This window comes from Callorhinus ursinus, unplaced genomic scaffold (genome assembly GCF_003265705.2).
Source record: "Callorhinus ursinus isolate GAN/ISIS: 27379988/994484 unplaced genomic scaffold, GSC_fseal_2.0 scaffold64, whole genome shotgun sequence".
Lineage (NCBI taxonomy): Eukaryota > Metazoa > Chordata > Mammalia > Carnivora > Otariidae > Callorhinus > Callorhinus ursinus.
Genome location: NW_027397126.1, coordinates 372,268 through 386,520, shown reverse-complemented (window position 1 = coordinate 386,520; position 14,253 = coordinate 372,268). Strand labels below are relative to the sequence as shown.

The 14,253-nt window shown below is 47.7% G+C and overlaps 1 protein-coding gene across 12 annotated transcripts in view; it reads left to right on the top strand.

Annotated features, from left to right (window-relative positions):
- The window catches only part of MAP7D3 (MAP7 domain containing 3), a 60,840-nt gene that overhangs the window by 14,286 nt on the left and 32,301 nt on the right, over positions 1–14,253 (top strand). For 3 of the 12 annotated variants that reach the window (XM_073885685.1, XM_073885688.1, XM_073885681.1), the window contains exon 1: positions 11,639–11,835. The exons of 2 other annotated variants lie outside the window; for them this stretch is intronic. In XM_073885685.1, the coding sequence (XP_073741786.1) occupies positions 11,775–11,835 (61 nt within the window). In that variant the 5' untranslated portion in view covers positions 11,639–11,774. Of the gene's footprint in view, positions 1–11,634; positions 11,836–14,253 lie in introns of those variants that run through there. 7 more of the 12 variants (XM_073885686.1, XM_073885684.1, XM_073885682.1 and 4 more) reach the window with 7 other exon arrangements.

Genomic DNA, 14,253 nt, shown 5'->3' with positions numbered 1-14,253 from the left:
TCTTGTCATGAAAGAGACACCATGTGTCTGTCCTGCAAGTGCAAGCTGTCCTTCTGGGATGGGCGGAGGGGTGTGTTTAGTCATGTGACCTGGCTTAACCCCAACAGACCTGAGGTTCTTCAAGGCCCGTGTGCTTCCCTCTTTGCCTTTCTCTTAAGAGAACTGTTCTTGCAAGATCTAATAAGACCATGTCCATTGGGAAGAAATGAGGGGAGTGCCAGCATCCTAGTGGCTGCAAACTACATGTTTGGGCTCTATCTGCTCTTTCCTTGTGCCTTCCCCACGAGGAGATGTACCTGAGGGTGGGGGATGGGGTCTGTGACTGCAAGCCACCTCAAGGGAATAGACCCGACCCTGTTCCCTTCTGAAAAAGGCCTCCCCTCCCCTACAGCTGAGGAAAGCAGAGAAGGAGGGAGGGTGAGGAGCAGTGAAGCAAAGGGTAGTGGCTCTTCTGGTTTATTACAAGATTTCAAGTGTGTGAACGATTCCCATGTTTGTTTCCCCCCAAACAAGCCTCTTTGTTAGTTGCACACAGTTATTCTTTTTGTGAAGACCTGACCACCTCTTGTCTCTGACTGCAAAACCCTCTTCCAGCGTTTGAGCTCCAAAATGCTTGTTCTCTTGGTCTCCTGTCTTTATTATCCTACTGCTTTGTGAAACATCTCCAGCCCTCCAGCCACAAGTGAAAACTCGGTATCGGAAGGTGTGGGGGCGAATAGGCAGGATTAGAGAGTGTGGAATTAATCTATTCCAATCTGAGTTGTGTGCTGTTTTGTCATTACTAATGGTATTGGGCATTTTAGGGGGTAATTCTATTGGTCTTGTAACCTAATTGTCAACAATAAGTGAGACAATGTGAAAAAAGCATGTAACTCAGGCCTGGCATGTGATACGTGCCTCCAAAATGTTAGCTATTGTTACTACTACTATTTTATATTGAGCTCATACTGAGAACTGCACCTGATCCTTTCTATCAACAAAACAGGTTTTCTAAAAGATTTTTTTTATTTATTTGAGAGAGCACAAGTGGGGGGCGACGGTCAGAGAGAGAGGGAGAAACAGACTCCTCGTTGAGCAGGGAGCCCAACGCGGGCTCGATCCCAGGACCCCAGGATCATGACCTGAGTCAAAGGCAGACACTTACCCAACTGAGCCACCCAGGCACCCTGTCAACAAAACATTTTAAGCAACTGTTATTATTCTCATTTTACAGATGCAGAAACTTAGACTCAGGGTCGAATAGTCTTTAAGTGGCAGGACTGGGAACCAGGCCACCACACCGTAATGGGTAAAGGGCATGTTTGGGTACTTCACAAGTTAGCCAATCTGTTACTCTCCTAGCCAGTCGGTTACTAAATTTTGAAAGCTTATATAATGACAGCATTTCTCCCAGAACCAATTTTCTTCAAATGTCATTTCCTCCTTCTATAAACAGACTGAACACATCCCTGACTCACATTTGAACAAATTCATTTCACATTTTGAATATTCTTTTCCCTGCAGTCAGCCCTATGGCAATTCCACAGGCCCAGGGCCAAATTCCAGCTCCTAGTGGAGGATGTGTGAATACCATAGGCTAGGAAAATAGCATGAGACCAACTGACAGTGGTCCCCGAAGTGCTATCTTACCAGCAGGCTGTGGATTAAGATATAAATGAAACATATGGAGATGGGAAAAAGCATATGTCAGGCCTGCTGTGGCCCATGTTCCTGTCAAGCTCACGCACTGGGTCATTTTTAATCATGAAAACACCACCAAGCAGGCTTCCCAAATATTTCTACAAAACTAAAATTGAAATCAGTGCTGTATTTCTCACACCTTCCTTCTGAAGTCAGGCTCAGCTACAGTATCCCGGGATACACACATCCAGAAGGAACCAGGATTTGGCACATACCCTCCTCCTCCCAGAGAAAGAACTAGTTAGTTCCTCCTGGGTATGTTTCAGTTGAATTAATCACCCCCAGGCATGATAATAAATACCATCAATAACAGCACAAACCCTCTACAGAACACCGTGCAGAGTTCTGAGGATACCACATGTAAGAATTTACCATCCAATAAGTAGCAACCATTTATACAGCCTTGGTTGTAAGAGCGACTTCTTCCGGGAAGCCTCTCAGGCTTCGCGGGTGCTTGGCCATCTCCCCCATTCCCATGCCCACTCCCAGACTCAAAGAGTGATTCGATGTTGCTACTCCTTTTGCCCTTGGCATAGGCTGCCAGGCACTGTTTTTAGGGGCTCTCTCTTGCTCTGACTCCTCCTGCCTCTGGAAAGCTCGAGAACTCTGGAATCAGATTATCCTGAATCTGAATCGTACCTCTGCGAGGTGGGGGGAGAGTGAAGAGGCGCCCAAGAATCAAGGTGTTTGCCTGGTTCTGCTGCTGCAGAGAAGAGTTCCCGGGAGGAAGTAATGAGACTTGAGTCCAGCACAGCAGACAGGGCCCAACTCACTGGACCCCTCACAAAAATCATGGTGGCTCAACATCCTTTTAAGCACGCCTTTGCCAGCGTAGCTGTATCTCAGTCTCTTTCTCTCCCGTGTCCCTTTTCTGTTTCATTGGGAGGATATGGGGCAAATTCCAGCTGGATTACATAATGGTTCCCAGCACCAGATCAGCAATTCTCATCTTTTTTTTCTTCCAAAAGATTATCTGGACAGCCTTTCACGTGTGCGCAGGGAAGGGAGCATTAGCTAGGGTTCCAGCTATGGGGGCTGGAGTCGAAGTGAAGGACTAAACTCCGTGGCCTTGCCGGTCGTCCCCAGTTCTTACCTTCTGTGGCTGTCTCGACAGTAATATCTAGAAACTACAGAAAAGCAAAATCAAGGGTGTGTGTCTTTCATGAGAGCAGAGAACGATGGTCTGTTTACCCATTGGCCTCAGAGATAACCTGCGCTTTCTCTTCTCCGCCTCATCCACCCCGAGAGTCTTCTCTGAAAACACTCCTCGGGCCTTGAGGGGCTGGCTGTTGGGCAATTCTGACCCTGAGTTTTGCTCTGTGTTGCTGAGTCCTTCACCCCAGCCGCACACATGGATGAGAACCCATTGGTGAAACTTGCCTGGGCTCTTGGCTGGCCAAGTGTGCATTCTGCTAGACCCACGTGGCCTGAGGAGTGTGCACACAAGTTTCCCTTGTACTCTCAGGCCCGTTTTGTTTTGTTTTGTTTTTTTCTTTCTGAAAGTACATATTCTCTAAATAGATCTGCAAGTTGGCCCTCAAGAAAAAATGGGCTTGGCGCCTGGGTGGCTCAGTTGGTTAAGCGACTGCCTTCGGCTCGCGTCATGATCCCGGAGTCCCGGGATCGGGTCCCGCATCGGGCTCCCTGCTCGGCGGGGAGTCTGCTTCTCCCTCTGACCCTCTTCCCTCTCGTGCTCTCTATCTCTCATTCTCTCTCTCTGAAATAAATAAATAAAATCTTAAAAAAAAATGGGCTTTACAGTGTAGGCTTTCCACTACCACTGTATCAGCCCATTGACAAACAATTGAGTTTTGCAAAGGGAAATTTTTAAGTAATTTCTACACCCAATGTTGGGCTCGAGCCCATATCCCCAAGATCAAGAGTTGCATGCTCGAGACTGGGAGAGCCAGCCCCTACCCCCCCGCCCCGCCGCCCTGACTCCTGCAAAGGGACATTCTTAAGAAGAGCCAGAATAGGGGCGCCTAGGTGGCTCAGTCGTTAAGCATCTGCCTTCGGCTCAGGCCATGGTCCCAGGGTCCTGGGATCGAGCCCCGTGTCGGGCTCCCTGCTCAGCGGGAAGCCTGCTTCTCCCTCTCCCACTCCCCCTGCTGTGTTCTCTCTCTCACTGTCTCTCTCTCTCTCTCTCTCTGTCAAATAAATAAATAAAATCTTAAAAAAAAAAAAACAAAAGAAGAGCCAGAATAAGGATGGAATTTTTTTTTAGAGAGGGAGAGAGAGGAGGGGGAGAGGGAGGGAGAGAATCTTAAACAGGTTCCACACCCAGTGAGGAGCCCAACACGGGGCTTGATCTCACGACCCTGAGATCATGACCCGAGCCGAAATCAAGAGTCGGACGCTTAACCGACTGACAAAAACTGACGACGGTTTTATTAATTCTTTTTTAAGTAAACTCTACCCCCAAAGTGAGGCTTGAACTCACAACTCTGAGATTGAGAGTCACATGCTCTACAGACTGGGCCAGCCAGGTGCCCTGAGTCTCAAAGTCTTAAAGACCTAAGGAGTTTTTATTTTTTTAATTTATTTTTTATTTTTTTAAGATTTTATTTATTTATTTGACAGAGAGAGAGAGACAGCGAGAGAGGGAACACAAGCAGGGAGAGTGGTAGGGGGAGAAGCAGGCTCTCCGCCGAGCGGGGAGCCCGATGCGGGACTCGATCCCTAGACCCCGGACCATGACCTGAGCCGAAGGCAGACGCTTAACGACTGAGCCACCCAGGCGCCCTGACCTAAGGAGTTTTTAGAACAGTATGCAGTCCCAGATAAAACTTCATGATTAATGAAGTGTAATATATAAATATGGATGAGATTCCTTCTATCCACATTTCAAACTTCTAGATCAAACCCAAAGCAACAAACCATTCCCTCTGCTGCAGAGGCATGAGCTTACTGCATGATAAACTAGGGGCTGAGTGTAGTGGGTAAACGGACAGGATCTACCCTAAATCTGACCAGAGTTCCCTGGGAAATGTCTGTTTCTCTGTCAGTCTCTCTCTCCAAGAGAGGAGTTTCTTTTGCATTTCACTTGCTGTGTGTGACCTGGATGTTTCTCCCCTCCGTCATCCAACCAGCTCCTTTTAAAATGTAGGTGCATATGTGCGTGCACTGTGCTGTGGGGTGGAGGGAAAGAGAAGGAAAACCGAGGGTGTTGTGTGTTGTATCAGAGACTGGCATAGGGAACTGTGGTACAAAATGCCCTCCGGCATCCCGGCCACGCCTCCCTGTGTGTGGTGCCCCTCCCTCCACTGTGATGCTCTTCCCTGTGTGACACTTCCAGGCGTTGCCATGACAATACCTTGGCTTTCAATGCACTCTAGGGCAAAGCATCTGCCTGCCCTCAGTCTAAAAAAAAAAGGTTAAGTATCAGGAACTAGGAGACACTAGGTCTGTATTAGAATTTTTCAGATTTATCATCATCAAAGTGAAATAACATTAAGTACTCAGGTGTACTTGACATCACACTGGACGTTATTTGATGTATTTCCTTAGAGGTATATGTTATACAACTAATAACACTTAAAGAATCAGAAACTCTGGGAATGAGGCTCAGCAATCTGTGTTTTAACAAACTATCCCAACTCCTCTTTTCTTCTCATTTTTCTCCCATCTGGATTTCACCGATTTTAGCTCTATTAGAAATTCCGAAGTGCCTGTAAAGGACATTCCTTGATATTTTATGCTTTTTGGCATCCTCTGAAGCTTCCTTTATATTACAGGCCCATATTTAGAATGAGAAGGCCCAGCCCATGTTTGCTCTACTTTATTTGAAGTTAAGGGGGAAAAAATGAGGACATTTTCTTGCCCTTTAATAATTTTAAGTCTAGACCTTTTCAACCCCCTGGTGGCCATCCAAAATATTTTCATTTCTTCCTCCAGTACTGTAGAGGCTTTTAGTACTCGCTCTCATTCATTCAACCAACATTCATTGCAGGATAGACTACAATAGATGGGGCACCTTTCCCTTTACACGTGCATTTTTTTTTAACACGTGCATTTTGAATCCAGTCCTGAGTACTCAGCATTCATTTATTGACTCTGCTGAGCCTTTCTAGAGGAACGCTGTTTAAGATTCCTATTGATTTCCACTGCAAGACCTATATTAAACACCCATATACAATGGTTTCTTATTCAAGAGCTTGAGTCAAAATTTTTTAATGATTTATTTATTTTAGAGAGAGAGCCTGTGGCAGGGAGGGGCAGAGGGAGAGGGAGAGAGAAACTTAAGCAGGCTCTGCGTGCTGGGCACAGAGGCTGACACCTGACAGGGGCGGGGCTTGATCACAGGATCCCGAGATCACAACCTGACCTGAAACCAAGAGTCAGAGGCCTAACCAACTCTGCTGCCCAGGCGCCCTGCGTCAATTCTATTAAAGGCTTAAGAGACAGCTACAGACACTTGGGTTGGAAGATGTAGTTGTAGGAAGACTGCCAACTATAGAAAGTGCAGCTTTGAAAAGGCTCAGGTGCCTGAGTGGGGGGACTGGATCAATGACCAAGCAGAAGACATGGGTTAGGAGTTAAGAGTGGATTGGAGATCATCACCTAGTAAACCGGGAGACACAGCAGAAGGCTTACTAGACGTACGTGGGCTTGAGTCCTGGCTCTGAGCCTTGCTGGCTGCACTAACCATGGATAGGCAGGTTAGTCAACGTCCCCGTGCCGTTCTTCATCTGTAAAATGAGGATGAGAACAGAAGCTATCTCAAAATTACAGTGAGGATTATGTGAAGGGATCCATGCAAAGCCTTCAGCACTGCGCCTGCCGTTGGGTAGGCATGGGATAAATGACAGCTCTTACTGTCTACCCTAAGTGTCCAAGACTCACCTACTGCTCCAAGCAGAGGGCCACCACTGCCACCACACGCTTTCCCCTCTGAGGTTTGTCTGAATTTCCCTCCAAACTGGCGGTGGTGGCCTCTTCTTCCTGTCCCCGGAAGCTCACTGCCCCCACCCTGGTGAGCTCAGGCCATGATGATCAATCAGCCCTCCAGACCACCCCAGGAAGGGCCGGGGACTCCCTAAGAAGGAGAGGGTACGGAGAGCAAGGCCACCCTGGTTCTCCAGGCAAAGAGAAAGGGGGATGGGGGGGGATGGCTGTGAAGGGTCATGGCATGGGTCGGGGGAGGGTGCTGCTGAGGTGGGAATTCCAGAGCTGGGAAAGCTTTGAGAAATGACCAGAGCCTGAGGTAAGCCTGTAACTTAGGAGGGAAGAAAAGTGCAGATTTGAGGAAAGAAAGGAAAATGTGAGTAGATTTGGCAAGAGATGAGTCCAGAATGAAACCTTACTCCCCCCCCCCCACCATCCCCTCGGTGTCATGGCCAAGCTGTAACAGATGGGAGGTAAGAGTCAGAAATGAGATGCCAAGGAACTCAAAACCGGATCCCTGCTTCCACTGTGTGCCTGATGGAGGAATCTGACAGGTAGTTCAGGGATGGAGAGGAGAGCCATCTCATGGCTGTGGAGCTTTAAAATCACAGTACAGTGCTGTGGTGGTGGCAGTTTCTATGCAAATTTGTTAGACTCGGTCAGTCCACCGAGTGTTTATAACACACGTGAATTCCACTTTTAAAAACGTCACCATTTGATAGAAAAAAAAATGTGATAAATCCTAGACCTATTGTGCCTGTGGTTTCTGAAATGTTCTTCCTGCTGGTGTCAGGTTTAAGGGGAAAAAATAACCAAGTGGGGAAAAAAGTGAGCAGGATTCCAGTTCTTTTTTGCTCACTGGGGAACATACGCTTTCCAAACACAGGAGGAGAGGAGCCGCCTGGGTTCCTTTCCAGCTGAGTCTGGGTTGGCTCCAGAACAGACTCACTCTACCCAAGCTGACAGCCTTTAGTTCCAATATTTTTCTGAGAAATATACAGTGTCATGGGGGCTCCTTAGGGAGCTGCCCTAGTCCCAAGGAAATCTCTAAGGCGGGGCCCTGATGTCTAATAATCAGCATAGAATCAATGGAGGGCGGGGCTCCTTCCCTCTCAGGTACCTACCAGTTTGAGTGACTCCGCCTATGGAATGAACAAATGAATGCTAAACTTCACGTTATCTGTAGATTCAAAGAGCTTTTAAAAGGCCTATCAATGCCGTGTATGGACCTTGTTCGGGTTTTTATTCAAACATAGAAAAGGAGACAGTTAGGAAAGTTGGCCACTGATGAGATAGCCGACCATTTTATTTGCCTTGCGACGTGTTTTCCAAAACTTTTAACGTTGTCATCATTTTTACAATAAGAGATTTCACATTAAAATCCAGATTTCCAAATGGGAAGATCTGGCCACAGATAGGCCCATCTCCTCACTCAGCTCCCATGGGCTGGGATGAAGAAGTGATTGTTCTCTTTTGGTCTTCAGGTCCAGAAATAAGTGCCAATTCTTTATGAAGTCTTCTCTGAACACCCCAACCAGAAGTGATTTTTCATCCCTCTGAGCTCTTGGAACACATTTTAATTACTCACCCAGCTCCCAGCAAACACTGCCCATGCTTGTTTTTTTGTAAACCTCTTACTACCCCTCCTCCCCACTCCCCTTACACCTGGGTGGGATTAAGGCCTTTAAAGGCTCTAAAGGCTGAAAAGATCATGGAGGGCGCTTCCCCGTATGTACTTTCAAAATCAATTTTATTTTACTCAAAGTGGTGGTGTTTACAGGTCAGCTGAAGCCACACTTTCTAGATTAAAAAAAATTCTCCAACTTCTGGTTTTGAAAAATTTCAAACCCACAGAAGAGTTGAAAGAATAGTAAAACAAACATCTAGATAATTCACCGATTTTTAACATTCTGTGATACTTGCTGTTTTTTCCCTCTGAACTGCTTGACAGTTTCAGACCTTAAAATACTTTGCCCCTAAACTCTTCAGCATTGATTTCTTTTTTTTTTTAAAGATTTTATTTATTTATTTGAGAGAGAGAGAGAATGAGAGATAGAAAGCAGGAGAGGGAAGAGGGTCAGAGGGAGAAGCAGACTCCCTGCTGAGCAGGAAGCCCGATGCGGGACTCGATCCCGGGACTCCAGGATCATGACCTGAGCCGAAGGCAGTCGCTTAACCAACTGAGCCACCCGGGCGCCCCAGCATTGATTTCTTAAGAAAAAGGACATTTTCCACAGTATCATTCTCACGCCCAAGAAATTTGACCTTAATACAATATTATTTAATACATGGTTCATATTCAAATTTTCCTCGTAGCCCCAATAATCAATGCTCTTTAAAGCTATTTTTTAAATCTAGTTTCTTTTCTTTTTTTTTTAAGGTTTTATTTGTTTGAGAGAGAGAGAGAGAGAGAGCACAAGCAGGGGGAGTAGCAGGCAGAGGGAGAAGCGGGAGCTGACTCAGGGCTCCATCCCAGGACCCAAGGATCATGACCTGAGCTGAAGGTAAATGCTTAACTGACTGACTGAGCCACCCAGGCGCCCTTTAATCTAGTTTCTAATCAAGGACCATGCTTCGCGCTTGGTCTCTTTAGTCTCCTCTGATCCAGAACACTCTCTGATGTTTTTAATCTTTCATGACATTAACATTTTGAAGCATCCAGGCCAGTTGTTTCATAGAATATGCCACAGTCTGGATTTGTCTGAATTTTCCTCATTATTAGATGGGTTCAACATCTCACAATGGGTTCAACATTTTGAACATTTTTGCAAGAAACCATAAAGATGGAGCGCCTGGGTAGCTCAGTCAGTTAAGCATCTGCCTTTGGCTCAGGTCATGATCTCGGGGTCCCGGGATCCAGCCCAGAGTTGGGCTCCCTGCTCAGTGGGGAGCCTGCCTCTCCCTCTCCCTCTGCTGCTCCCCCTGCTTGTACGCTCTCCCTCTCTCTCAGGTAAATAAATAAAATCTAAAAAAAAAGAAAGAAACCATAAAGGTGATGTTGCATTTTTCATAGATTGTCCGTTTGTGAAGTTCCAGATAAATTCATCAAAGCTGAATTTATGTGTATCTGCTTTGCTGGCGCCTTAATCACATGTGTTTCATATTCACAGTCATGGCTACCATCATGTGCATCATGCAAAACATTGGTCTCTGCATACACATAGGAGCAGGGCTTTGGGTACTTTATAATGCCAGACTTCCTTCTCCCCCCACTCCCACCTCCCCCCCCCTCAACCCCCCCCCCGACTCCCACGGAATCCCCTCACTCCCCCACATCCACCCCCAGTATTTTTTTTCTCCATCCCCAGTATTAATCTACAACCTCACCAACACTTACTGTCCACTCATTAAATTTGCTAAATCTGTAGGTGTAACATGATGTCTTGTGGGTTTCATTTGTATTCTCTCAACTGCTAAAGAGTTTGAGCATTTTTTATGTTTATTGGTCATTTGTGATTTCTCTCCCGTGGGAGACCTGTTTATGCCTTTTGCTCACCTCTTGGAGGTTGTCTTTTCCTTATGTATTTTTAGATCTTTATGCATTCTGGATGCTAATCATTTATGAACTATATATATATGAATCTCCAACTTTCATGAAACAGTATCGCTTAAGGCTAAGCACATGGAGACTACTGGTCAGACATTTTGGGTTCAAATTCCAGTTCTGATAGTAACAGTGTGACGGTGAATAATTTAACTTCTCTCTGCTTTAATTTCCTTATCTATGAGATGGGAGTGATAATTGTGCCTACTTTGTCAGGTAGTAGGGGGATTAAAAGAATGAATATAGGTAATGCAGTTAGAACAGTGCCTGGCACATGGCAAGAGTCAATAAACGTTTGCTGTTATTAGCTTCTTCCATTTTACAGCTCCCATGTAATTTTTTTTTAAAGATTTTATTTATTTATTTGAGAGAGAATGAGAGATGGAGAGCACGAGAGGGAAGAGGGTCAGAGGGAGAAGCAGACTCCCCGCTGAGCAGGGAGCCCAATGTGGGACTCGATCCCGGGACTCCAGGATCATGACCTGAGCCGAAGGCAGTCGCTTAACCAACTGAGCCACCCAGGCGCCCTACAGCTCCCATGTAATTTTGAGATACAGAGGGCTCATCAAAGTGCGTGTCCCACAAGTGGCCTCCTGCCCCATACCTACAGCCCCATCATAAACTGCTTCCTACAACCATGTGCCACACCACACTAATAACAGGGGTGACTCAACCTTTTACAGGCGAGCACCCAGGAAGTGATGTCTGCCCCTCAAACGTGCACCAGGCAAATTAAGTTTTTCCTTGTGAATGGGAAAAACATTCTGCAATCTTGAAGGGCCTCCTCCAAAACCTAGAGAGATTAATGTCAGTAAGCCCTCTCCTTCACTGTAAAGACCCACAAACACCCTAGAGATAATTCATGCAACTTTGAGACCTAACCTGTCATGATTTGTTTTGCAACACTATATTTTTATTTATTTATTTGACAGAGAGACACAGTAAGAGAGGGAACACAAGCACGCGAGAGTGGGAGAGGGAGGAGCGGGCTTCCCGCCAAGCAGCGAGCCCCACGCGGGGCTCGATCCCAGGACCCTGGGATCATAACCTGAGCCGAAGGCAGACGCTCAACGACTGAGCCACCCAGGCGCCCCTATTTTGCAACACTTTAAAGAAAGGCTCTACTCTTGATTGAGCCCCTAGCACCTCACAGGAACCTCTCCCCGGCCCTCCGCAACCTGTCTTCGGGCCTCTTCCCCCTAACTTGGGTCATTCTGTAGTGTTTCAAAGACTAGCAAACTCCGGATACAAGCGCACCCAGGAGGCACTCAGTATAATGCTCCCTAAAGGAACGAAGGAACAAATGAGGAAAGGAAGGAATGTTAACCGCGTTCCTATGCAGACGGGATGAAAGGAAAAAAGGAATGTTGGAGGGCCAAGCCGGCTGATGATTGGCTGGCTCCCCGCACAGGGTTGCGAGGAGAGCATGGAACGTACGAGAGGGTTTCTTTAGACCAGGAGGTCCCTGCCCAGCCGGTCAGGACGTGGTGCGCAGGGAGCAGCGCGGCAGAGTTTGCGGGTCCCAGGCGGGCGCGGCGGCTCTGCGGGCCGCGCCCCGCCCCCCGCCCCCCCGGCGCCGCGGCCGAAGCCGGCCAGACGGCCGCGCCGGAGCCTGCGCACTGGGCCTCCAGCGCCACCAGCGGTTGCAGACGCGGCTGCTCGGAAGATGGCGGAGCGTCCCGGCGCCGGCGGCAGCACATCCCTGAGGGGGATGCGCGAACGGATGGGTGAGCGGCCTGGCGGCTCCCGGGGGAACTCGGGCCCGCGCGGGAGGCGGGCTTCTCGCAGCCCCGGGGACCGTTGGAGCGGCGCGGAGGGCGCCAGAAAACTTTTACTCCGGCGTGGCCTCGCGCCGTCCGGTCCTCTCCTCACCCGCCCCGGAGTTCCCCTGGACGGGAGGGAGAACCGTTGTGGGGCGGGGGGGGGACGGCCGGCCGGCAGCACCGACGGCCGAAGTCCCGCGGCCGACGGCCCAACGGTCGCCGCCACCGGCGGAACCCCGCGGGCGGGGCGCGAGGGAACTAACGGGCGCTGGTGGTGGAAGGGCCTGGGACCCCGGACCCCGCGGACGGTCCCGAGCTCCGCCTGCCGTTGGGGGGGGGGCGGTGGACGCCCGCGCAGCCGCCGAACTGACGCGCCACAGCCCGGGATGTGCGGGCGCCCGCCCAGACCCCGCGCGCGCGGGGGCAGCCCTTCGAGGCTCCGAGAGCCGGGAGTTTTCCCTCTGCGCGGGGCGCTCGCGCTCGCATCCTCTCCCACGGTCGCAGTCCTTGCCTCTCCCAAGGGCTTAATCTGCCGCACCCTCCCGGTCGGTGTCCGGTGAGGACGGAGCCCTGGGGGGCTGTTGCTTTGAAAGTTGGAAGAAACTTGCCTCTCCGCTGCTCCTGATTTGCCTGCTGTAGCACATGACTTCGCCAAGATGTCACCTTCCGTGGGACATCTTGCAGACCCTAGGCTGCAGTGAACGGGAAGCAGCACTTCATTGTGCTTTCTTCTAAACTGGTCCCAACGCCAAAATGTTTTCCCCCCTAAAATCGTTAATTTTATAAGATTTGGCAACGCATGGCTTAGCCCAGGAGACTGCTCTGCTAGCTGAAGGAAATGGTATTTCTCGCTTTTGAGAACTTACTTGCTGTTCTCAGGCTAGTTTCCTAGTACTATGAACTTGAGAATAAGACGATCTTAAGTGATCTTATTGAAATCCTTAGGGATTTTTTCATTTGCAGTTGAAAAATTGGCTGCGAATGGGGAGGCTTTGTGTTATTTCAGATTACTTCGAATCAACTCCCCAACGTATCAGAAGCAAATACACTTTCATCTTTACCTAGAGAGTCAAGAGTTTGCAGTAAATTCGGATTGTTTTATTGTTTTGTCGACACCTAAGGCTCTCCGCCATTGGTTTATTTCAGTGATTTAAAGTAACCAACATTGTGGATAACCCCCCTCCCAAGCATTTTTGGGTATTCAATGTTGTGAAGTATTTTAAAATCTTGTATGAGACAGTTGATTGGATTCACAGTATTTCAAGCCAAAAACTTAGTCATGCAAAAAGGGCTTAACCCAGAACCCTAATTGACTCCTTGTTGCCCATTTCCTATCAGGAATTGAAAACATCACATGTTATATGTTAGACTTTTCACAGAGTACCAGCTTTAACTAGATTTGCCCTCATGGTCTCAGCGTTTTCCTGAAGGGGACAAGGAGTCATTGAAATGTTTTGCCACTTTGTGGCAAATGAAATGCCACTGTGACAGTTGCTTTTTATTCTCTTATCCAAATAACCATGAGTAGCCCTGAATCTGTTAATCTGGTAAATTTTATTTCCTGCTGGGAGCCTGGCTCCAAGAGTTAAAACATTGTCCCTGAACAAATAACTTCTCAGGTGCAAGAATTATGTACCTTAATTGAATTATGTTTTCTGTGCATAGCACTGTGCTAAGATTGTAGCATACTGAAGAAACAGACTTTTTAGAAATTTTTATTTACTTGAAAGGGGGAGGGTGGGAGCATGAGGGGGGAGGGGGGTGGGTGCGAAGCAGAGGGAGAGGGAGAAGTGACTCCCCGCCGAGCAGGGAGCCCGATGTGGGGCTCGTTCCCAGGACCCTGAGATCATGACCTGAGCGGAAGGCAGACACTTAACTGACTGAGCCACCCAGGTGTCCCAAAATACACTTCTTTTAACAAAACATGTGTTTTATATTTTTATACATGATTGTTTTAAGATAACTTATGTGAATGTTTCAACCTGATGAGCATAAGAAACTTTGCCACTGACTTGTCACCTTTTTTGTTTTTCTAAATGCTCAAGTAATTTCTAAGTTTAGGGTAAGTTACTCAGAATACTTTAAACAAATACAGAAAAAGCTACTAAGATTGAGTCAGATCATTATAGAATTTTAGAGCTGGAGAAACCTTAAGGTTCTCAAGTGCAGCACCCAGAGTCCCAGCTATAAAATCCTGGGCAGCTTCTACAACTTGAATGTGTATTCTAATAGCTTCACAGTTTTCCAAGTAGCCATTCCACTGTAGACAGCTCTGAATGGTAGGAAACTGTCTGTAATTTACTTTAAGACATGCTGTCTTTGAGGAGTTTTTTGTTTTGTCTTAAATTTATTTTTTAGTGATCTCTGTACCCACTATAGGGC